At 34.4% G+C, this 26,003-nt stretch overlaps 1 protein-coding gene across 29 annotated transcripts in view; it reads left to right on the forward strand.

The window, feature by feature from the left end:
• Nucleotides 1-26,003, forward strand: part of RIMS2 (regulating synaptic membrane exocytosis 2) — a 446,419-nt gene that overhangs the window by 293,602 nt on the left and 126,814 nt on the right. For 18 of the 29 annotated variants that reach the window (XM_032181321.1, XM_032181329.1, XM_032181305.1 and 15 more), the window contains 2 exons: nucleotides 1,998-2,114; nucleotides 25,360-25,469. In XM_032181321.1, the coding sequence (XP_032037212.1) occupies nucleotides 1,998-2,114; nucleotides 25,360-25,469 (227 nt within the window). Of the gene's footprint in view, nucleotides 1-1,997; nucleotides 2,115-24,003; nucleotides 24,184-25,359; nucleotides 25,470-26,003 lie in introns of all 29 variants that reach the window. The other 11 variants (XM_032181320.1, XM_032181323.1, XM_032181322.1 and 8 more) reach the window with 2 other exon arrangements.

The following is a 26,003-nucleotide window of genomic DNA, read 5'->3' on the forward strand; positions in this document are numbered from 1 at the left end:
AGAGTGAGAGAGAACTGATACAGTTTAACACTTTGCTTGAAGTACAATAAATATAGTTGTGTAGGAAGTTAAAAAGCAGCATGAAGTCAGAATCTGATATAGCAAAGAAATCTAAAGAAGAAAATATTTATTTGGAGCAGTAAGCCTAGAGCACAATCTTAATGAAAGCTGTTTAAGCAGACAGGATGGTACTGGGATTTCAGGACTAAGGCTAATAGTTTGGGCAGGAGTTCTGATTGTGTGGGCAAAGAACAAATATCTGATCTTTGGGAATTTTTGCAAATAAATGACGACTTGATAAAGCTTTAATATTTCAGTCAAAAGAAGGGCTGAATAGCAAAAAATAACACTACAGACAGAAAAATGCAGGTTTTTTGTTTGTTTGTTTTTTGAAACCTGAATAAAAAGAGAGACTGTGGATGAGAATTGATTGCTGGTGGAAAAGGTAGAAAAGTCAACAGAGAACAACAGAGTACCGCTCAGCATCCATTTTAAAGTAAAAATATGCATGAAATAATCCAACTGTGTGGTAAAGGTATTTTGGTATACATCATTTTGGTATAAATGAGGTGGTTAAAACATGTACAGAGAAGGAGTTATGTGCCAGACGGTTGTAGAGTGGAAGGTGGAAGAATTATACCTACTTTTGATATGGAAAATAGAATATTTAGTAGTTAAAGTCAACTTCAAATTTGGCTTCATGAGACCCAAAGTGGAGAAATCACAGAATGGTTGGATGGGACCTCTGTTGGCCATCTGGTCTGACCCCCTGCTCAAGGAGGGCCATCTAGGGCACGTTGCCCTGCACGATGTCCAATTAATTTATTAAAAGTGGAGTAGAGCTAACAGCAAAAGCAAATAGTGCAACATCTTTGTATAGCACTTCTGTGCAGAAATAATTAACAGCATAGCCTGTGGTGAAGGATGCATGTGGATGTTGACACTTACCAGGGACTGGCAAATGACAGAAGGTAAGGATGATAGTAACCAAAAGGACAGACAAAGGGACAAAAAGGAACACAGAAACTGGAATAAAAGAGAAATGAGGCCCACATTAGGGAAGACCGCAGATCAGAATGGGAAACAGAATTTCTTGACCTAAAATGTGAATTTACTTGGAGGGAAGCACGCATACCCTGTTATTCAGATCCAAACAGATCAATCATGATTTAACTATCCAATAACTGTCACATATAACTGTTGCCTTCCTGTCTTGCCATTCTTGTAAATTTGTTTTACAAAGCAGAAAAGTGAATTTAATGTGATTCAGTCAGTATTGATGGCTAAACTGAGTAAAGCAATCTATAGACAAGGCTTTGGTCTCACACAGAACAAAACCAAACAGATGATTGATGCTCTTGAACCAAGTCTGCGCTAAGTGTGCCATTTATAGTTGCTATTGGAAATTTAAAAAGTTTAATTATCAATTCTGTCTTTTTCAGATTCTATAATAATGAGATTACAGAACAAGCTTTCCACTCAAAAAAATAAAAAGAAAAATCAGCTCTTTTGTTTAGATGACATGTTTTTATCAGGCTGCACTGTACTGTAACAGCCAGCAGTAGTAATTGTGTGTTAATACAGTTTACATGTTTGTAGTATTACCAGGCTCAAGAGCTCTTCAGAAATTCTTTACAGTATATGTTTCAGCTGGGAAGGTAATTTTCACTGAATGTACATATTTGGAAAGACTAAGGAATTTTTGATTAAAACTTACCATTCTAATAAATAATTGATACTCTCTCATTTCCAAACCAAACAAATATCAAAGCAAAACAAAAAAGCTCTATCCTTACCAATGGGGTTATCACCTTTGTCTGCAGAAAAAAAAAATTGCCTTGAGATTTTAAATTATGTGAGCATGAAAACATACAAAAGACAGGTCAGCTAACCCATCTCATTTCCTTCATGTTTGCTAACAAGTGTCTGTACAAACGAGTGAGGGGATGTGGCCCAGCTGCACCCAGAATTCAGAATCTGCTGTCTTTTATCCCTAGTCGGAATGTGGATCAGGGACCACGAGGGACACGATCTACTCCTGCTCATTACAATACCCTGAACCGAATGGAAAGACACCGTGTAATAGATGACCACTACTCTCCGGACAGAGAGAGGTAAATATCTGACAGGAATTAGAAACAGATGTAGCCTGCATTCATCAGTGTGAAATACTTCAAAGTGGTAGCTCTCTAAAATAGATAAAAATCACTTACCTAATCCTACAGGTGAGCATTTCCTTACTCATTTAAAAATATACAGTGTGCACAAGGCTGACAAAACAGTGAACGCTGTTTACCTTTGCTAAGAGGGAAACTGAAAAATCTGTGACAAATTATGCTATAAAAAACAAATAGCTTAGTTGTCCTTTTTTATTAAAATATTTTATGCACTATATTAATAAATTCTCTAAGTACTGAATACCTCAAAAAATTAACAATGGACTTGGTCATTTTTGCTGCTGAATAAAGAGACATAAAAATAATTTGAGCTCAGTAATAACATAATACTCCTATTGTATACAGTCCAATTAAAAGACATAACAAAAGTATATTCTAGGACTGTGTTTGTCTTTTCTAAATTTCATGAGACATTTGATGATAAAATTAGCTATTATAGCAGTATGCAGTAGAATGAAATTGGGGTCTTTGTGTTTAGAAGCACATGACTAATGTTTTGCCTAATCGAACTACCTAAACAATGAACGAAACTGTAGCAACCTGTATGAATTTTAATGATATAAAACAGAATTGCAAGCTCTAGTTTGCTATTATAGTTAATTTTGCTGGATTAATTGCGGTAGTGCCTTTGTGCAGTTACAAAAATATTTCTAAGATCCTTTCCACCTCATTGTCTTCAGGTCAGGAAATCACAAGTATGACATAGTTGAACCTCCTTTTTTCATTAAAATATTTAATATTTCTGTTTATGCTGCGGAAAAATGCTATAAAAGCATTGGCTGATAAGACTAGCTGATTTTTATACAGATGGAAATAACTAAAGGATTCTAAGCTGTTTCTTTAGAATAAATTAAAAAAAATAATAAAAAAAGCAAACAGAATGCTCTTGGGATAATACTAAATTGATAGTAAGACCAGTCTTCCTTGACAGTGTCTAAACTTATCCTTAGAGCCTGCGTACACCTCATGGAACATTTTTGGGTTTGTTCACTGTGTGAGTTTGCTTGCTGCCTCCCACATATATGCATAGCTGTGATAAGTGGTCTGAAATACAGCATTGCAGTTTTTCCCATCATTTAATCAAATGTCCCGTACTGAACTGCCTTGGGTTAAAAAGAAAGCAAATCTAGTTTTTTTCAGAACGCATGAGAAAAATGTCAGAAATTTGTCAGTGATGGAAGTATTGAATTTTCACGACCATTCTTGATGAGTAGATGTTTGCTTGTTAGGTATGTTCTGGATCTCTGAGTAGAGGTATGTCATCTGTATTTTCCAAAATGCAGAAGTTCTGTTCCTTCATGGCTAGTGGTTGGCTAGGCAATTAGGTTGTTGACTAAGTATACCTCTGTTGCAACATGCAGTCTCTGAAGCAACTAGGGCCTAGACAACACAATAATAGAAAAAGACTAGTCCCAGGCATTTATAACATTTTATATTCATTGTTAATTAGCAGTGGTTTTAGGAGTGGAAAGATTATCAGACTTCAAATTATGTTACTGAATATTTCTCTGATACCATCTATGTTACATAAAAAAGGATGGTGCGTGCACAAGTCCTTGGAATAACACTTCAATAGCATTAACTGTGAAAACTGGTGGAAATGCAGGCAGTTTGAAGTTGAGAAACTGAACTTCTAAACAGGTTTATAAACTTTTTTCTTGTCATCCTTATTTTGTTCCACACCCACCTCTGTGAAAAAAAAAAATCCTACTTTGCTTTCCCACTGCTCTGATGGTTTGCTCTTTCCACGGTCCATTTATACCTTGGAGCTGTTTGCAAAAAAAGGGACTTTTTCAAAGTACCTTCTTGTTGACAGGCTCAGTTGCTAAGTTAAAATATGGCAGCAAATATGTGTAAGAACCTTTCTTCCTTCCTTTTCTAGGTAATTCAGCATAGAGTTGTCTAACACATATGGTACTAAGGAGTTAAATGCAACTGAGTATGAGAATGTCTAAATAACCTCAAGGCTGATGGCAATGTGCACATTCCCTCAAAACCAACTAGTGAAAAGTTAGAAGTGGAAATCAGATTATTTAAAAAAGCAGAAAGACACACATTTTTAGTTTAGTTAGAGATTATTTTAATTTCAAGCACCAAGCTTTTAAATATATCAAACTTTGCTGTTAAACCACAAAAAAGTGTAAAGAGTGCTACTAAGAAGGGATTATAGTTGTGTCCTCCTAGGATCTCCCTAGTGTATCACTTAAAAATTGCTATTGAATAATAGATTAGAAAAAATGGATGATCATAAATGGATGAACAATAAGTGGATGATAGAATTTTCTTGTGTCAACCTAATTTGATTCATGCAAGCTCTAGCAGTGGAACAAACACTCTTGTTTTGCATTCAGAATTACTTATGGACTTTGCAATAAGCACAAGACAGTCAGGATGTAAGTGTAGTCCAGGCGTTCCATTTCCACAGAAATACTTGGGAATCAACTTCCCAGTCTCATACGGAAGCTGGAATATTAATTAAATGGTGAGAGCTGGTCACAGAGAATTAACATTGAAAGCAATGGCTAACCTTCTAATGCCTCATCTTCACTGTTGAATGAAGTATCCCAAGCAGTAAAGACCAAGTTCAAGTCCCCTTGCACAGTAAGAACAGGAGGGAACGGAGTGTGGGGTGCAGTGAGGCACTCTGTGTACATGTGTGTGCTTTCAATATGCTTCTGAGCCTGGTTTGTTATATGAAGCCTGTGCCTGGTTACTAAATAATAGAATTAGGCAATCTGAATTACTGATATCTGTTTTGTTACCCTCATGGTTTACTGAATTTTATGAAGGTGTGAGGAAATGGACAAATAGGTGAGTGAAAACAGAAAATTTTAAGCCATCACTTTCTGTTCACTGAAAAAGAAAAAAAAAACAAAAAACAGGCATTATAATGCTTGCCTATACCTGTGGAACTGTGTTGTCAGAATAGTGGAAATCTGTTTCCACCTGATGCAGGGGAGAGAGAGAAATTGTGTGTGTGTGTTTATGTAACTGGCAGCATTGCAAAAGCTATAGTACTTCCTCATCAGACTCATCAGATTTCCTTACTTTAATGTAAGTGAAATGATAACTGCTGCAGATTGCCCTCTCTGTAGCAAAATATGCAATGTTTCAGAAATTTGTGAGGCTGCAGACTTAAATTTTTATTTTGCCATACGATCGTTTGACATTCTTTTGCCTACTTTTGAGTACTATAATGTAGAAAATAAGGAGTGTGTGCTAAAAGGCTGCAAATCTAAATGGAGGTTGCCAAATAAAAGTATCTTGGAGGTCTTGTTTCTTTTTAAAAATCTGCTGTGTTTAAAACATGGCCATGTCTCTGTGGTCTTCCATGCATTCCTACCTGCATGTGCACGAGATCATGATTTTCATGAACAGCTCAAAAGACATTTTTATTTTGGGTTCAGGTCTGGAACATTTTGGAGTTGTTTTGCACTGAGGTAATGCACAGCTTAATGGGAGCAACCAGTTACATTATGATTTTACTACATAATGACTTACTTACATTATGCTTTTAGGAGTTCTAGACTGGCTGTTAGCCAAATCAAAGTTTTGCATGTCTTAGTTTTCAGCAGGGGGAAGTAGGTAAGTCATGGGCATCTCTGGTGTTTTGCTGTTAACATACTTATAAAAATCTATAAAATATATTTGAAGCTCAAGACATAAAGTATAATAACAACAAAACAAATAAGAGTATTGACTGGATGCTCAGAAGACAGACAGCATTTAAACCTTTTGCTCTGCATGCTGAAATACATAAACCACAGAACAATCTGCAGCCTCCTAATGTGCATCCTATCATATTTTGACCTAAATGATGTCAGTCATTCTGTCTTCAACACAGATATGGCATGCACCTTTCCTTTCTTGATTAGCTTGCATAATTTATGGCACAATATTATGGTACATCAATGGAAATCATTTCCAGAGAAGGAGAGAGACATACTTACATGAATAATACATGTAATATGATTATTGCAGCTAGAAAAGGTGCATATTATGAAAATGCTACAGACTATTTAGGCTATATATTCTTGATTTATGATGAATTACTTGATTTATGATGAACTCCAGTAAGCTACTGGAGACACAGTTCTACACATTCATCTACACACTCATGTGTAGAACTAATTTTTCCTCTTAATGAATTCAAACATGGTCTTATTTTATTTTTTTTGTGTTGCACTTGTAAGAACATATTATAATGCATTCTTATACATTATAAATTAGGTAGCATGTATAACCTGTTCTAAACAATAGGGAAAAGTATAAATAGCTAACAGTGCCAGAGGACCAGGTCGAGTATAAAGTAATGCTTACTTGAAGTCGATGTATGGACAAGCAGAATTTTGAGTGGTAAGAAAGCATATATCAAACTTGTCAAAGTTTATTATATATCAGACTGTATATGTGGTTATATCTAAATGGCAGCTTACTCTGATTGTAAATTCCTGAATTTAAAAAGTCCCAAGCAAAAGTCTTGGGACTTGATAAGAGCTCTAGAGCTCTGAGTTTCTATTAGGACAAAACTTGATACCAGAGATCAGGCACCTACGATAATTTAGTGGGGATTTGGGAAGTAGTTAGGAGTCAAAACTGAAGCCAAGCATTTACTGCTGGTGTTTCATTCGTATACCAGTAAGTGGTGGGAACAGTCTGAGGTTTTCTGTCTTGTGGACAATAAGTTAAGCTGTGTGCAAATAGCAACTGCCATTAAATTCATATATTGCAACACCCACCACTTGAAGTCTTAGTTTTGTTTAAAGTTCTTCTTTTTAACAACTATTTGAATATATTGCATTTATTTGATTTTGAAAGACTATCAAGAAAATTTGTCAACAATTCACTGAAGAGAGAAAAGGGGAAGTGAAAGTAAATTGTTAACATCAAATTGCTATCTACCAGATGGAAGCACTAAATTACTTATTAAGCGTAATTTAATATTTGCAACAGTTTTGCAGTCCTACTTCCAGCGCTTCATCTAAATTATTTAAGGGCATGTTCCTATAGACGTAGCCTGTGAATAACTACAGAGTGGTGAATATAGACTGATATGCAGATGTTTGCCATTGTTGCATGTATCATAGCTGCTATAGGGTAGACTCCTACATTTTTATTTGATTGTTCTTCCTGTGGGTGTGCATATGTTCTAAAGGAAATTTTATGAACATGACAGAATTATTTTTTAATGCTTCTTGGCAGCATGATGACTGTTGGCTGTTACGTGTAGGCCAATTTTAGTATTCAGGTCCATATATTAGTTCAAGGACACTAATACAATTTACAGCCTGCTGTGTAGCTCTGTGATTATTTTCTTAATCATTAGTCCTTCTTAGGGCTTTGCCTTCTAATTTTCAACTAATTGTGTGAAATTGGGCCCCACTGAATGGTGTACAGCTCCTCATTCACGTACCAACCTGTCTGAAAATAAATTATATAACCAGAGACTTAAGTTACACTCTTTTTATAGTGGTGGCTATGTGCTTTTGCATTTGTTTGGGAAGCAGTGAACACAAACATCTCTTATACTACATATCCTAATATACTACAATCCTAATATGCTTATAAGGAACATTTAGATGTGGCTGATTGATATATTTTATCTATGTACAAAAGAGACAAAGATAATATGAGTAATATAGCTACCAGTAACAATTTGTCTGATCACTAGAAGATCATTAGCTACAAGCAAATTAAGACATGAGAAGTAAAAGTGTTTTGTACTTCTACTGTGGACTTTTGTTACTAGACATCACTTTAAAATACCCCAACTTTAGAGGAGCTGTAGACCAGGGACTCTCTTCTACATTGTAATAATTCATTGTAAATTGTGAAAAAAGTATATTAAAAAATATATATTTTCTGTACATTGTACATATAATTTGTACTAAAAGAGAAGTAATAGTCTATTTTTAATAACTTGAGAATGTTATTTTTAAAAACTTGAGAATTACTGCTGTAATGTATAAAAACTTTTTGTTTGTTTGTTTGTTTGTTTTGTTTTGTTTTAGTTTTATTCAAAGTACAAACAAAATGTGAATACCTTGTTTTCGTTATTTTGAAATGCATGGATTTCTTTTCTGGTATGTTCTGTTACGTCATAAGATGAATATCTCTTCATTAGTTTTTTGAGTAATAATGAGGATTTCATGCAGGTTCATCTTTTATCACAGTAGGATAAATATTAAAGAACACCCTCAGAAACAGTAAAGCTCCAGAGCTCGCTGTGTGGGGGCAGACTGGCAGGTTTCCCACTGGCGTTAGCCTTTCAGACAAAGTAAACCTCTGCCAAAGATATTGTTCATACTGAAGTTATCACTGCCTGCAGGCAAGGGAATGGGCAATATGACTTCTGGAGATTGCTTTCAGACACACATGTAGCCCCTGTATTCTCAGATTTTTATGTCTTGTGTTGTGTGAAGTGTATCATTCCTTCTCCATCTTATTGTCTCATATTTGTTTTTTTTTTCTTCCTGCCATCTGCTCAGTCATTATGTTACTTTACCTCGTTACCGGTACACCCAGTCCACAGATCACCATCACAGAGATGCCAGGTATATGTTTTCCTCTGTGTGACTCTGCGTGGATCATGCATGTACTTCTATGTACCTACATGTCCACTTCTGCTTTTCTGAGTGTGTGTGTAGTGGTAGAAAACTTGGAAGTGCTGAGTTAATATCAGCATTAAATTTCCTAACATAGTATGTAGACAATCACTGTACAATTCTTCATATACTTCCCTTTTTATTTTTTTTTCACTGCCAAAGGACTGCAATTGGTAGTACATGAACATGAAGCTATCTGCACATTATTCCAATGTCTTTTTAAAAGTCAGTAAATAAAATTATGCAAGTCAACAAACTACTAATTCAAATTAGTTCTGCTAAATTCACCAAAATTCCAGCTGAGTATCCTTCAAGTAATTCTGTTGTTTAAGTTTCTTGCTTTTCATATTGTTTTGTCCTCATTTCACCTTTGTGTTGCTTTTCATTGTGTTCACCCTTTATGTTTTGGCAGCCAGGATCACACAATGTATCCTCTTTTTTGCGAAGATGCAATCAGATTACTTCGCTCCCGTAAGATGTGCCGTACCTATTCTGAGGGTGCTTACTATGATCTTGAGAGGTATAATCGATGTGGAGCATATTGTTAGTTCTACCTCTTGCACTTTGACAGTACTGTGTTTGGTTTCCAAACTAAGGATATGATCTATGTTTTAAGTGACAAATACACACAGTGAAGAAGTTTCATGATGTATTTTATGCTATTCTGTGAGTATGTATATATTTAAGACTCAGTACTATGGCAGAATTATAATAAAAGCTAAAGAATTTTATAGAAGTCAGTTTCATAAATTAGGTTATATGGTTATTATGTATAAGGGTCTTTGTATAACCCTTATTTTTGCTGGAATTTTTCAAAGCGCTTTTAGTACTTATTATTCTCTTTGAAATAATGAGGAAATACTTATCTACTTCAAAGTACACAGAAATAGAGTCTTTCTGAAATCTCATATTTTGTTTAACTGAAAAATGAAAAATACAGTGAAATATACAAGTACAAGCTTATGTTGTAGATATTTATATAGCGCTTATTCTGTAATTTATGAGTACTTGTATACATTCACAACGACTGTGTGTGATTACAGACAATCAGCATTCCTATTTATATCTAAAAATAATGTAGAGAGAAGTTAAGCCCATAATAATTTCTGCGAAGTAATTATGGTTGAAATACAGTTGCTTTTAAGAGACGAAATACGACATGCTGTTGTTGCACTACAAATGCAAAAAATACTACTGTGATTATGATATTTTCAGCAAATATTGTAAAACAGAAGAAAGACTACATGGTTGTGAATGGATAGGAATAAGGATATAAATCCAATAAACTGTAATCCACTTAAAAGGAAGTGGTGGCTTCGTATCTTAAATAGTAGTTATAAAGGTTGATATGGCCATTGCTTTGCAAGAGGCTCTATATAAAATTTTTCATGCCGAGCACTAAAGAACTGTTGATATATTAACTTCATAACTTCCATCTGGATATGAGTTTCTCTGACAATTTCGTTAGGGTTTGCTCAGGGTTCAAGGCATATATAACCATTTTTTAGTAGGTGTAAAACTAGCTTTTGATACAGAAGAAAAATAGAGTCTGAAAATCTTACAATATCATAAAATTATTCCTTCTAAAGCAATATTGCTTTGGAAAAATTCTGCAATGTATTAGACATTATAAGCGTTAGAACTCAGTTAACATTTGATTTGAAATGATGCTGTTTTGCATGAAACCTGGTAAGAAGTAAGTGCGTACTCAATAATTCAGCCCATCTATAAAAACTTTATTAAGGAGAATGATTTTTATTTTGTTTTCTGAAAATATGGAATGAAAATTGCTCATAGTTACACTTTTCAATAGTTAATCTTTATATACTGCTATGTGCCTTAGTTATAGACTGGCATTTGCATTGGTTTATCTGAACCTGTTTCATATTTCTGGCTGTACCTGTGACTGTTCAGATATTACTGATAGTTGCAGCTATTAAATTGTCTCAGTTTGAGAAACTTGACTTGCAAATATTCATCTTTGTTTCTACAAAAATTACTTTATCAAAAAAAATAATAAAGTAAGATCAATGAAAATTAAGGACAAAAGTGATAATAAAGTGTTCAGAAAGATGAAAAAGACAGAATTTAAGCAATACAATGGAGTAAATCTTTTCCAGGGCTTTGTTTATGAGAAGGCCTATTAAAGTTAATTCCTCTTGGGTCAGAGAGGAAAATGTAAGATGAAATGGCATGTCCTCTTCTCCCTGTTAGAGCAGTATCTTGAGATTCTTGGGTCTAGGAACTGATCCTGGGTCCTCTGCTCCTCTTGAATCCAGGCTCCCTGTTAGTCCGTTAGCGTTAAGTTACTCAAGTCATCTTACTGGATATGAGCTGTTCTGAGTAGCTCATAGTTACTATCATTTTTCCTAGTTTTTTGTCCTTTTTGTTTTTTCATTTTCTGCCAGTAGTTTTCTAGGCATTTAAGGGCCATTTAAAGCATAACCTTTATCCAATTTCTCATAATACATTGCAAAACCCTAAGTAATTTCTTCTTCTTTAAGTTTTGGAAATACATGAAAAAATGCTTCTTAAACAACATTTCCTCATCTATCTTTACACTTTTTTTTTTCCTTTTTTTTTTTTTTTTTTTTTTTTTTTTTTTCTGGTTTAGTGCCTTAAAATACATTATTGTTGCAGGTCAAGGTGTTAGTCACATCTTCTTAGTTCCATCTGCTTAATCAATGTCATGTTGATAGAAGCAGCAACCTCTCTTAATATCTTTTATTTTCACTTTTTAAAGCATGTAGAATAACTATTTCCAGCTTCTGCTATTCATCAAAATTGCAAAGATTGTTCGATAATGTCCAGCATTTATGGAAGAATCTTTCGTCTGGAACAGAGTTAAATCACTGTAAATCCACCAGTGTGGATGTCCTACAGACAGGACAGATATACATCAGTCAAAATTACTTGTCTTCTTTATTATTCCAGGCTCATTTGGTTGTGTATCTGATAGTCGTTCACAGCCAGCCCATTAACTCTTTTGTTCTCTTCAAGCAGTTTTTTCCTCAAGGAGTTGACTACTCGGTTCTCTTTTGTACTTTCTCTACTGGTGTTTGTTTCAGTTACTGCTTATCAGCTTTGATAATCTTTAGTTTTATACTTCTATGATGAATTTCCATTATGAAGAACCTGAATTTCTGAATTCGTTCTTAGTCTATGGCATTTTGACATTTCTTTTTGTGATAGTTGCCCCTTTTGAAGGGCTCCAGCTATTTCCCTCCTAAAGGAAATGGAGGCAATGTTGACAAGACGCTTACTCCAACATATATCTGAGAAAGACAATAGGCACATGTGCAGTGTCAGTGACTGCACTGCCCTTTGGATACTGGCTTTCTTAAGTACTCTCTGTACCTCTGTACCCCACTCCAGTTTTTCTTGGCTTTTTAATGTGGCAGCACTAGCCGATATCAGTTCACACTGCTAGAGCTACTCAAATTGAACATATATCATATATATATATAATTGACATCGTGGCTGGGCAAGTAGTGCTATAATTACATTCTTATTTGTATCCCCCAATTCACAGTTTTCTGGATTATTGCAGGCTAATTCATAATTTGACATTCACCCATTTTAAATTGTCTGACATAGACATCATCTCAATGACAGAATGATCTCAAGATGTTTATCCAATTGTTTTTTAAATGAAAATATGCTGTTTTTCTAGGTTTACCAATATTAGTAGTTCCTCCCCAAAAAATATCTTCTGAAAGCCTCTCATAGCATGAAATTACTTCTCAACTTTTCTATCTCAGAGCTCGTCTTAGTCACTGAGGACACCACACTTTGTGCTATTTTCATTTTTTTCACTTATCCATTGAGGTTTAAGTTCGGAAGACAGTAAAAGGTGACTTCTGCACATTTTGTGTAAAATGTGCAGTGTATTTCAGGCTGCAAATTTCTTTTGCTTCACTTAAGGAAACAAACTTCTGCTTCCATTCTGTTCTTTGGCTTTCATTTTACCAGTCAGAAATTTTGCAGACTCCATATCCTATTCTCAGTGAAATTCCCTGGTTGCTTAAATTCTGTTTTCCTGTTGTAACTTTTCACTCCTGAATTGTATCTGAATATAATTCGAAAGTAGAAGTTTAAAATGACTTATTTATGAAAATATATGTTCAGAAGATACCGGTGAACATGTAGTAGATAAATGTGTTCTGTGTTCATTGCTATCTTAAAAATACAGTGAGAGAAAGCACAACATAAAAGAAACAACCTTTAAAATGCCTGAAATACCTGTGCTGTTTATTCCATATTCAGGAGGACTAGGCATGAGAGAAGAGTGCCTAATACATATTATGATGACACAACCTATACTCCTGAAAGGTATTTTTATTTCTATCATAAAAATAGATAAAGATGAGTAATGCATTTTTCCTGAAGTATAGTCTAAAATTTTTAATTCATCTAGAGTGATGATACTTAAGTTTATAGTGCACTATGTGCAACATTTTATTAAATACAGACCAACTAATCTCCAGAGCTTTAAGTACTTCATTTTCTTTTAGCCCTTTATTGCCTTCACTCTGGATCTTTTTTAAAGGGTATCTCTTATTCAAAAAAATAATTAAAAAAAAAAAGTTCATTGGAAGATGTGGGAGGAAAACTGATTAGTGCATAGCAGTTAGGTATAACTGAAGGCTTTTCCCCACTTAACTTCTAATGGCTAACGTTATCAGTCACAGAGAGTGATTATAGGAAAATTTAGAATCATCAATTTAATACTTTTAATATCTTGCGTTACTTAAGAAAGTCCTCAGCTTTTGACATGTTAATGCCCATACTGACTTAAAAATGACTGAAAGTCTTCAACCTGATTCTGAGTGCTTGCTGTGCTGGAGCCAAAAGCACTATTGTTCTTCCTAAATTTTTATAGGCATATAGTGTATCACAGTGAACATAACTAAAATCTGAAGTGTAATCTGAAAGCTTTCAGAGTATCTATGAAAGTAGTTATTTGATAACTTCACATTTAAAGAGAGACACAAAGTTCAAAAAGAAAGATATCCAAAGAAAGAAGCAAGTTTACATTCCTATCCCTTTATACAATTAGACCTTTACATTTCGTTGTCCATTTTTAAAGCAATATCTGTTGTCTGTATACAGTATGGGAGGAGGTAAAGCAAGAATTATTTACTAATAGCAAGAATTTTATTTTGCTGCTATGAATAAGCAGTCATATTCAACAAAAACTAAACTGCAGTTTTAAAGCCAGTCTTGTTTATTTATGGTGCCTATAACAAAGCACTTTTACAGAAGAAACTTACCTAAATACTGGCTAACTGGAGACAGTGGCTTCAGTTTTAAGGACACATACAAGCAGGGCAAGTGTAAAGATACACCTGTCCTTCTCCAGCTGTATTCTAATTAAGACTAAACTAAATCTAAATCTAATCTAAGTTAAATTATATTAAAGTATCTTTCATCCAGTCAGTGATTCTGGCTACAAACTATGCCAAAAATGTCATTACTAGTGCCATCCAATTTGATATAGAAGAAACAAGAGCAGCTGAGCAACACTCACATATGCTGCAGCCCATACTGTTTTCCCTCAATGTAATGACCAGGAAGTGTGAGATCATGTAGTTTGTGAATATATCTCAAAAATTCAGATTCTGAAACCTGAGAAGTTAGCAAAAAATGGAGTTATGCAAGAAATCCATCATGTATCGTGCTATGGTTCCTGGAAAAAAATAATCATTAAAACCCTCTGATATATATTCAATATTCAAGCCATTAAACAATTCGACCTGCAGAGTTTGGCTGGGACTTTCAGTACAGACAAAGGAAGACTTATATTCAAGTTGGGCACACCATGATCCCTTGATCTTTTCTGAAAATCTCTGCCTTGCTTCTCACCCATTGTCACGTGGAAATCATTGAGCAGTAGGATGACTGCAGTTCCAATGCTGTACCCGAGCAGGACATTGAAAATCTGGAACTGCAGATACCCAGTCGAAGCTCCTTGACCAAATAATAGATGGTTTGCATATATTCTTAACATACTGGGGTAAAGCTGCCGAAACAGATTATCCTTTGGTGTCTGAAATCAAAGCATCATTTTTGTCCCATTGTTTCTTTTCTCCATGGCTCTACTTTCAGATAAAATGTTTCTACATGTGTTTTGATGCTATCTTCAATTTATTTGTTTAAACACTGCTGCAAATGTTTAGGTAGCCCATATTTAATACCTGGAAGAACAATATAGGTATAAAATTTAATTGGTTTTCATTGATCTGAGTGAAGTGAGTTTTCTTCTGCTTCTTAAACAACCATATAAAACAAGCAAATAGAAAAATGAATAAATTAGAAAAAGTTAGGCTTGTGTAGTTAAAAGCAGTATTTTACATTATTGCTACACAAAATGTTATTTTTCTGAATGTTAAATCTCCACAATTACTTCTTAATACTTGAAAAACTCAGTAGCTCTTGAAAACTTGATCAGTTAGGCTTTATGGAACTGAAATTCATAGCTAAACTGCTAAAAAGAATAAAGGTAAAATATATTAAGAATTCTGTCAGGAAAAATAAAAAATAGAGTGCTTGTTTTTTAATTTAAAAAGATTTGATTTTCTTCATACCTAAGAGAAAGTAGAAAATATACAAAGTGATTTGGAAACTGTTGGAAAGCTTCCCATTTTATTGAGAAGTGATCGTGTCATATGAATTAGACTGTTATTAATAATACATATGTTTCTTTATAACGCTTCTTTATTTTAACTGCATTGTAAAGGTGGTACAATGGTGCAAGTTCATGGGCAGATCATGTAGTCAATGGTTCAGCTGAAAATTATGGGTAAGTAAAGAGTGTAGTGTTGCAGATGTAGCTAAAATGTATTTCTGATCTTTATAATAAGAATTCGTTTATTATTGTACTAAACTTATTCCGAATAAGTACATTTTTTTTCTTTATCTCTTGCTTTCTTGACTCAGAACCAAGGCACATTTATGTCTTTTTTTTTTTTTTTTTCTTTTCCAAGATTAAGCTGTTTTATTCAGATACAGATAGAAAAAGAACATTAATTATGTTTGAACTATTTTTAAAATATGTTCTCACTGCTAAGGGCTGCTTTAATGAAAAAGGGCTTTTTAAGTGATAATACCTGCCTACATTCACGCTGCTGGGGCATGTGCCTTTGAGACCTAATTCTTTTTAGATTTAGAAAAGTCCTAGCTCCAACTGTCTAACCTATCTCCCCATGTGATTGATGTATCACCCATGTAAAGCACTGTGTACATTAAACTCTGCAGTTCTTCCCACCTGTACTTGGCTCCTGATCAAAGGAACACACAGATTTTCCTTACAGAAACTCTTGCTATTAGTTTGACTTCACTGCTTCTCCCTCATTTTCTTCTAGCTCTTGCAACATTTATCTTCTTTATTTTTACTTATTTCCTTTGTGAATATGCGCAGAGCTTGCTTCCTTCTGCCTTTCTATGTCTTCTAAATAGGAGGTGGACTATGCCAGTGACGTATTTTGGCTGACTAAAACTAACATATGGTAGAGGTCCAAGTTGCTGATAAATGCTAAAGTTCTTGAGTTAAGCTCCCACTGATTTGCTGGGAATTTTTCCTTGATAAAGTCTAATAAGAGTTACAAAACTGTATCTAAAAAATATCTGTTATGTAATTAATTGTGTAATTATACAAAATAATTCTGTGCATGGGTATCTCAAAAGCTATAATTTTGTGCAAACAAATTATAACGTAAACTCTCCATGAATATTGAACTAATTCTTTGCATTGGTTTATTTTTTACTTATCCATAAGTTTAATATTGACCCTACTTTGAATTTTAGGATGCTATTTATTCTTTTGTGGCTGTACAAGAGAATATATACATCTTCGCAGGTACAGTCATGTGCCTGAAACAGATAATTGGAAGACTGTAAGGCTGTACTCAGTTGAATAAAACAAGCTGTATAAAACAGCTTTATACTGAAAACAGAATTACCTAAGGGGTTACTTACAGTTCACCTGTAGTCCTAATGCTATTTAAAGAAAATTGTAATTCATATTTGTCCAATATATGTTGACTAATTCCTATATAAGGAATTCAGAAAGTAAAGGAGAATGTGACTTTGTTGACTTGAAACTAAGTAAAGTGGGATAAGGCATTTTCATGAAAATTTCTCTGCTTTCTGGATGAGTTTATAAGGGTCTTTTGGCTTAACATCAGTGCAGCCATAAAGACTTACTTGGAACAATATTTTTTTACTAGCTCTTTGAGGCAGAGTTCCACTGATTGCTGACTCTTCAAGTGTTTTCAGTAAATGCTTTTTTTTTGTGCCACCAGCAAGGGTTGTGTGTAGTTCTTCCTGGGAAAGTGCACAAGCATGCTGAAAATGGAGAACATTTGAAGAAGGCTGAAAAGTGCTTAGTGTAAACAAGGCTTTTGTATTTGCTTGTGATAATCACATTAAAATAGTTTTAGCTTACTTCAGTTGTCTTAGATTTAGTACAGTATACATCCTGACATAGGTAAGTATCTGAGAAAAAATCAGATTTGTAACTTGAAAAAAGAACTTATTTTGAGTACTCTGTCCCAATTTAAATTTATCTCCAAAAGCTGTGCAAAAAGAAAGAAAGGATAAGAACTTTTGTTGCAAATCAATATGACTTTTAAGTACACTGTAAGGCATAGAACATACTTTAATAGAATAAGGACTACTGAAATGGATCAGATTCTGTTCATATCAGTAGATTTACTGAACACCCTTAATGGTAACAGTGTGATATTTTGCTCTTTCATGATTTAAGAGCTTTAAAGATAACAAAGAATTACATAACTGCTTATCTTGGAATGATCTGATTGAAATCCTGTTCTTCTCATCAAGTGACAAAACTCTTGTTGTCTTGTTGACATTGAGGTCCGAGTTACAGGTCTACTGCAAGAGGTTAAGAAAAATAAACATGGATATGCACTATTAAGCGTAGTTTGAGATATTTTATTAATTAAATGTCTGACACATTATTGATCTTCTAAAATGTTAACTTAAAAAAAAAAAGAGACCAACTACAACTTGTACAACTCAAGTTTGAATTAAGACATGAAAAAAACAACATGAACTACCAAGGACAAGTGCTTTGCAAATTTGATATTTAGTCCTGCACAGTATGAGGGCATATTTAGGTACACGCTTGATTTTGAGCCTACATCTAATTCACATAATTAGTCTATAGTCTAAGTGCTCTCTCTGCATTTGAACATTCAAGCCTTAGTGGGAAATGTTGCTCTATGAATTGTGTTATATACCACTTACTCTTCAGTCATGAACAGTATGTTCATCAGAACCCTTGAGTGTTTGTGTCACTCTTCATACATTACGATCACACATTCAAGTTGAGTGGGTGAAATTTTGTATTCCAAAATGGGGAAAAACTGTGTAAGAAAGTTAAAAAGCTGGAACAGTTGTACTTAGGAATATTTCTAATATTTTAATTAAAATTTAGATGGTTATCCTAGAGAGAGTCACATAAGTATATTCAGACTTTAGCTGGGCAGGAACTGGGGAGGAAGAAGATTTCATTTCTCACTGAGAATTTTGTGTTTCCAGCTTTTGAATGTTAATCATGTTTATCATAATCTTCAGTGAATCATCTTAGGAAGATGCAGATATCTGTTCCTGCCATGGGATTCTTTAATTTGTGTCAACTGAGTGTTTTGTTAAAGATGCTAACAGTTAGAAATAGTTGGTAAAAGACAAAGTACTATAAAAGGAAATTGGCTATATAGGTGAGAATGTATTTTATAAGTATCAAGAAACAATTGGATAAAACCAAACATTTAACATATTATAGTATAATTCTACTTAAATATCTCAGACTTTTAAATTAGTATTGAAAGAACACCTCCATACATTTCGTATTTTAAGTACATAATAAAAACATGATTACATATTAATATGAGAAATTTAACAGGTCAAGTCAAATAAATGAATAAGATATGAGGCAACATAAATGTTGCTTGCATTCTTTGGTCCACTTTAGTGTGAGGAAATTCTAACCTTGAAGGTTCCGTTTTTGAGAAATTACCTTTAAGTAAAATACTGGAAACTGATTTTTAAACTACTGAAAGTTAACTGGTTAAGTTAAACTACTGTTACTAGCTCATTTGCAGTACTTTCTGACGTTTTAATGCAGATACATATAGCATCTGTGACAACTGGTTTTACTGATATTTGATTGTAATAGGTAGCATAACCTTCTATCTGCATCCACAGAATCATAAACTAATTTGGGTTGGAAGGGACCTTTTAAAAATGATGGGGCTAACTCTCTACAGAAAGGCCTTTGCTATTTCTCAGTAAACTACCGTAAAATCTGTGGATGAGAAGATGCATCACAGAGAGTAAATCTCTATAGATGTAGCTGTATGTGCCTTCTTTAAGCATTTTAGCAATTGCATCATGCTATCACATGTTAGTATGATTAAAAATATGTCTACAACAAAATCACTAAAGTAACTGCAGTGCCATATACAGATACCTAAGCAAGCTGTAAGCAACTGAGTTTCTGTAGCTGTAGCTGCCTGCACATAGCAGTGTGGAGCACAGTGTGCCTGGGATCACAGCCGAGTGCTCTGCTCTGTCTGCATAGCTGCATTAGCTATTAGAAAAGTAGCTTAGATAATGGCATGCTACAGTGTAGTAATTCCTGTGACTGTCAAGTAAATATACCTGTAGTTATATAAACCACAGTGTGGCGTGCGTGTGAATGTCTGCATGTGTGTGTATATATGGATATATAAATATGGTTGAATGTTACTGCAGCTTGCTTTACCTTCTGCTTTTGTTTATTTTGTGAGAATATTTAAAAGCATTACACGTCTGGCTTTTAAAAACTATAGCACACATAATTTTACATTAAGTTCCTTTGTAGGTATGGATGATTGATTTGGTGAGGCTAACCAGTCACTAATTTATCTCCGTATTTTGGCAGTGTACTCCCATTTTCCATTACAGTACTTGTGACTCAAATTTAAATTTGCTCTTGGTACTAGAAATCTCAGTTGTTTGTAGACATGCTTATTTATGTTATGCTAACAGAGGATCTTGTGTCTGTGACTAAACAGCAAAGTTCCTATAGCTAGTAGAAGAATAACATGTCCAAGGATTGAAATCCAGCAACCATCCACAGACACTGACAGGTATTACCCTTATATGTTAGCTGGAGTTTGAAATTATGATCATTAGAAAATGTATTGCTGTATTTTTCTTGTTCTGTGCTCAGTGTTTCTAGATGAAAAAAAAAGATGTGCTAGGAGCTGAATTATAGTGTATTGTAATTCTACAACAATTCTATTTTTATTTCTTCAGCTTTTTGTTACAAGAACAACCTAGTACTTATGAAATTTTGATTGGCATGATCTCATAGCCTACTTTTTTAGTCTTGAACATGGTAAAATACTTTTTTAGTCTTGAACACAGTAAAAAGATGTTATATGTGGAATTTCAAATAAACTTTCATTTTTTTTTTGGGGGGGGAATAAAGTATTTGTGTTGTAAGCTCTTATGATTGCTTACTATGGAAAAATGTCAACCTTTTGTAAGGTTTTCTCTATACATGAGTCTATACATCAATGAATGCATTAATTTGTTGAAAATTTTCTTTTTTAAAAAAATTTGTTAATAAAAGTAACAAATCTGAAAAATTAAAAATCAGAAGTAGTTACCTTCTGCATTGGGAAAATAATTATGTTTTGCAATTTCCGGAATATGAATATAGAACAATGCAGATAAATCAGTAATTAGTATTAAATGTGTAGCATCTTTGGTTAGATATTTTAGCTACAACAATTTACAGTGATACTTAGGTATGTTGGAATCCTAATTCTAGTTTGGATGGGTTTGGACTATAAAATTTAAATTTAAATACTCACAGAGCTTTTCTGCATGGTGGCTTACAGAGAGCTCAAACAGTTTCAAAGTGATAGATGTGCTTGATTAAAAAGTAGACCCTGCTCTGCTCTTTCATTGTTCCGAGAGTTATGCCCACAAGTCTTGTAGATTTTGACAGAAGAGTTGGCCCCCTACCATGCATGATTTCCTTAGCAAAGGTAGAAAGGATGTTATGTTAGACAATGCTAAAGAGGAAGAGGTCGCTATCATGAACTTTATTTTTTATAATAAGTCTGTTGGCAAAGATAAAAAGCTGTCACATATATTAAAATATTATGTAGTTGTTGAATATCTTTTATCTTTTCCTCTTTAAAAATCAGTAATTCATATTTTATGACCAGAATCGGCCATTTTATGTCTTGTAGTCAGACTAGAGAAAAGTTTCATCTAGATAACTTGGGACCATAAGCACTCCAGAATATTACCTGAAGTCATGAACATCTGTTTTTCATCCATTGAGATGTCTTAAAAACTCTCTCTCCATGCCTGTGGTTTAACTGTAGTGTTAATACGTTGTTGTGTATTGTGGTGGATGAAGAGCAATAACTGTCCAAGCTGGTTATTGGAGTGGTATTTTTTCTGTAAAAGGGACAGTTCTTCTCTGAAGACCTGGGTCTTAAAACACATTTCTACTGTGAAAATGATTTAAAAAAGTTAGGACAAAGAATATTCCTGTTTCACTCTAGACTATAATGTGTCTGTTGAATTGTTCTCTGTATGTGTATGGTCAAAAAACAGTGATGTTCTCAAGTGGAAGGCTGTCACGCTTTTATAGCTCTCCATTTGCTACTGTGGGTATGGAGAGGTTTGCAGCTTGTAAACCTATAATGTGAGGATAGCACCTCATCTGAACCTCAAGATTACACTTACTCTTCAAATCCTTTGATCTACAAAAGCAACAGTGGTGCCAAAGTTTGATCTAAGAGGAAAAGGTTCACTGCCAAAATCTGTGTTCCCTTTCCCTTCTGGCAACTCCCAGTTGTTTTTCTACCTGAAGTAAATACCAGCTGCAGATTGCAGCAAATTGACTAGTTATATTAACTCAAATATGAAATTTCTGAGGCCTTTGCCTGTTAGCACAGAGGTTAGATACCGTGGCCCGCCCCATGATGCTCTCCAGAATACAAACAACCCCACTAAGTCATTAGTATTGGCCCTAATGGTAAAAATGTCTTCCTGCCTTCTGAAAGAGGCAATGAGTCAGATCCCTGGTATCCTAAAAACTATTTCTTATTAACATCTAAAGAGAGCGAAGCCTTAGGAATAACAAATGAAAGAGGCTTAATTTCTCATGAAGTGTTTGCATGAGTCGTGGTTGCTACTCACCTGTTCCTCTGTGTGTCCTACCTGATGTTGGGACAGGGAGAGAAATAGAAAATGGAATGAAACCTACTTTTGGTGGGAGACCAAAAGGAGAAAATAAATCTCTGTCAGCTCACTTATTTTCTAACATGTGGGTACACAAAATAGGGGTGGGCTGTCTGGACCTTGGCCATATTCTGTAATTATGCTGAATTCAGGAGTTGTTTTTCTTAGAATTTATTCCCATAGTCAAAAAGTTATTTTTTTTAACCACCATGCAGATGGGTGACAGCTTTCTCACCTTCTGTAGCACTAAAAACTGTCTTAAACAGTTACCTTAAACTAAGCAACTTTCATATCAAAGCTAAGGTTGTGTTTCTTTATTTGCCCACAATGTAAAAGAAGCGAGACAGTGGATGTTTTTGCTGATGAAGCGTCATATTCAGAATCAGAACTGATAGAAGAAGAAGTGAGGTAATTTTTTTGTGGTTTTGTGCCAGGCTCATTGTACTTTTCCTCTGATCTTTTAGTGCCTGAGCTTACAGTTGCCATTATGTTTCTCAGTGTGGTGTGTGTGCTTGTTAGGAGCTTCTAGATGTAGGTTCTTGGTGAACGGTATTATTCTGAACCTGTCTGTGGCCATTCCTTGTTGCTCTCAAGGAATCCAGCTGTTACCTCATGGAAGGCACAAGGAGACATTTGTTTTAATGAATACATGTATTGACCCATTCAGCAAAGTTTGCCATCCTAGAGAAAACTATATTCTGCCCCAATATAGTCTTAGAAAAAAAAATGTTGTTAATGACATAAGACTCTTCATACTTAATGAGGCTGTGGTGTGTCTCTCTCTCATTTTTGATACTAATTGAAGTATGAATTCTTGTTACACGTAATCACCATCCAGTCACTCTTTGTATTAACAGACTTCATTGTAAAAAGGATGTCTGAGCTGAATAAAAAAAAATAAGAGTTCACCATGTGTACTCTGTTGCTGTTCAGTTACTCTTGTAGAACTGGAAGCAGTATGAATGTAATAAGCAGCTTCATCACGATATAGATTTTACTTTTAAAATTACCTTGATTTTACATATTTTATCGTATTGCTAGCCATTATTACTCCTTGCAAATACAAAAATTACACTGTGTAGAGGTTAGGCTTGATTAATTTCTGAAAGTAATGACGTGATTAATTGCCTGTGATAGCAGAAGGCCTGACCAGTTGATGCAGAAATTCCTTTTTTTGTTCAGTCTACTTTCTTCCTGTTGCATCTGTTGCTGACTTTTTTCATTGCTGTTTTGACACTATTCTTTAGGCTGAGGGTTAAATAATTTTTTTCTTTAATTTATTTTTGATTATAACCCAAAATTTCTGTAGTTGGAGGAACCTCTGAAAGGACTAATGGTATTGTAGATCATCTGACTGTATTCCAAGTACTGCATAAAAATCCATCACTATGGCCTAGCCAATATTTTAACAAATGTCCTGAGAATAGTAATGCAGTTAACAGTGCTACATATTAATTACAATGTCTGGAATGTGACCAAATTTGCTTTGGACTTTCCTACAAACAATTATTAAAGAGTGCTACCTCTGAAGGTAATGGAGTCTGTAAAAATCTATTGATGTGAGTAAAAACGCTCAATTAAAATGCACAATTAAACAACTCCTTAGCATCAGTGAGACTTAATATTATGCCAGCTATTTTTTTCCTCCAAGGTTGATGTATTATTAAACAGAAAAACAATATTTTTACCCAGAAATTGTCAGGAAACAGACTATTGCATAGATAGTCATTACTGTGACATTGGAAACATTTCAGCCCATTTATCAAGAATTTGAGCAAGCCAATGCATACATGTTTAAAAAAACTGTATGTTATCAAGAAGCGAACTCAGAAAATTTGCCAAAGAAAATGTAGATAACAAAATTATTTTCTCCAAACCAGTATCATGCAGCATATCTTATAATTAATAGAAAAGTCAACTGAGCTGCTTTTTGACTAACATTACAGGAATTGTGAAGCAGCAGATAGACAGCCATATCAAAGATCCAGATCAACAGAGCAACGGCCTATGCTAGAGCGGACCAACTCCCGCTCCCGATCCACAGAGCGTCCTGACTCAAACCTCATCAGGTCGATGCCTTCATTAATGACTGGAAGATCTGCCCCTCCTTCACCTGCCTTACCGAGGTGAAACAGACAAATCAATCAGACTAATCCCCTTCTGCCCCACCAGCTCACCATTTTATTTTCCCAGTAGCTAATTGGTATTGCCTCTCATCCTTAGCTGATCACTAGTAGCTCTAGATACTAACCCTGTCAGTGCCAACACACCATTTATATTCTATTCTGGATATAATGGTGTGGCTGCCATTGTAAATTGTTTACTAACAGTATTTAACTACATTTGTTCGTGTGATTTCTCATTGATAGGAATCCTGGATAGTTTCCTACATGAAACACCTCATAATTATCATAATTTTCTCTTACAGAATGAGAAATTATTTGTGTTCATCAGACATCTCTTATGGAACAACCATCATAACATCAAATGAAACTATTTTTTTTATAAAAATGTTTCTTCAAATGAACTGTACTAACTTTGTGTTTTAACTACCATTTTAACCACCATTTTTTCTGACTACATTTTACTGTGCCATAGTCTGTATTGTTCCTGTTTGAATACTTTACCCTTACCAATTGACACTTTGCAGATGTCTATACATTACTCTGAGGGTAAACATAATTCAGTAAAAAGATGAGTACATTTTGTTCTAGGAGACAGATACTCAGTAAGCCTCTCCTTATTTTAGAGCTGCAGAATACATTCTTTTGCTTTCTGAAAGTGAGAGATAGTAACATCAAATCCCCAGTGAGATGTAGAGTCAAATCCCAGTGTCTTTGCTCAGTTTATTACTTATTTTGTTTATTCAAATTCCTGTAATCTCTTTGCCACTCAATGGGAATTTAACCAAATACAAACTGAGGAAAGATTATTGAATTTGGTCTGTGGATAATTGTATGTGCATGCAGGTATTATTTCCATGTGCACATGAATGTACATACATTTTCTGGCCTGACTGTGCAAACAAGCAGCTTATGGGTGTTTAGCCTTAGTTTGGTTTGTTTTTGTCTTTTTTTCTTTTCAGGGAGAGATTTCTCTTTTCAATCTTTATTATCATTATTATTTATTTATTTATTTATTTATTTATTTATTTTAATGAAAAGAGTTAATAGTTTCACTCTGGGACAGCAAGGGTCCCAAGTGATCTAAAACCTAATTAGTACTTTTATCAGTTCATGAACGTATTTAAGGATGAATTTGTCATTTAATTGCTATGGTTTGTTTTGATATGTGTCTCATAGGTCACATCCTCGAACTGGGTCTGTTCAGACAAGTCCATCAAGTACTCCAGTAGTAGGGCGAAGGGGCAGGCAGTTACCACAGCTCCCACCAAAAGGGACGTTGGAGAGAAGTAAGTGTATGTTTTTCTCCTTAATGACATTGCAAAATTGCTCATGGCAGTCAAGTTCGTATTTTCCTTTTGTCATTACATTTGAAAGCTCTTGAGTTTCTGTGTACAGAACTAGGATTTGATAGTAGTATTGTATTTTGTACTGTATTTCCTTTTATTATATTTTAACATCTACAATATTCTTGACTGAAATGAATCATCAACATTACAGTAGTCATCAACAATATGAACCAAGATGGACTAACTATTAGCACAATCCTGTTCCTTTTGAACTCAAGATATGTTTTGTCACTGACTTCAACAGGCACAGGAAATGATCTTTTATATATTGTTTAGTGAGAAAACTCTTGCTCTTTTGGGAATTAGGAACATAGTTGATCACTTGGGGACTCACATGGAGTGTGTTACAGAGTACTAATGTAAAACCTCTTCACTTTGAAACAGGAAGAGCAAGAAAATAGGTAATAATCTTTAAAATAGGGAAGGCCAGCAAGATAGGTCATGATTCATGTTTTATTGATGCTGTAATTGTGC

This window comes from Aythya fuligula, chromosome 2 (genome assembly GCF_009819795.1).
Source record: "Aythya fuligula isolate bAytFul2 chromosome 2, bAytFul2.pri, whole genome shotgun sequence".
NCBI lineage: Eukaryota > Metazoa > Chordata > Aves > Anseriformes > Anatidae > Aythya > Aythya fuligula.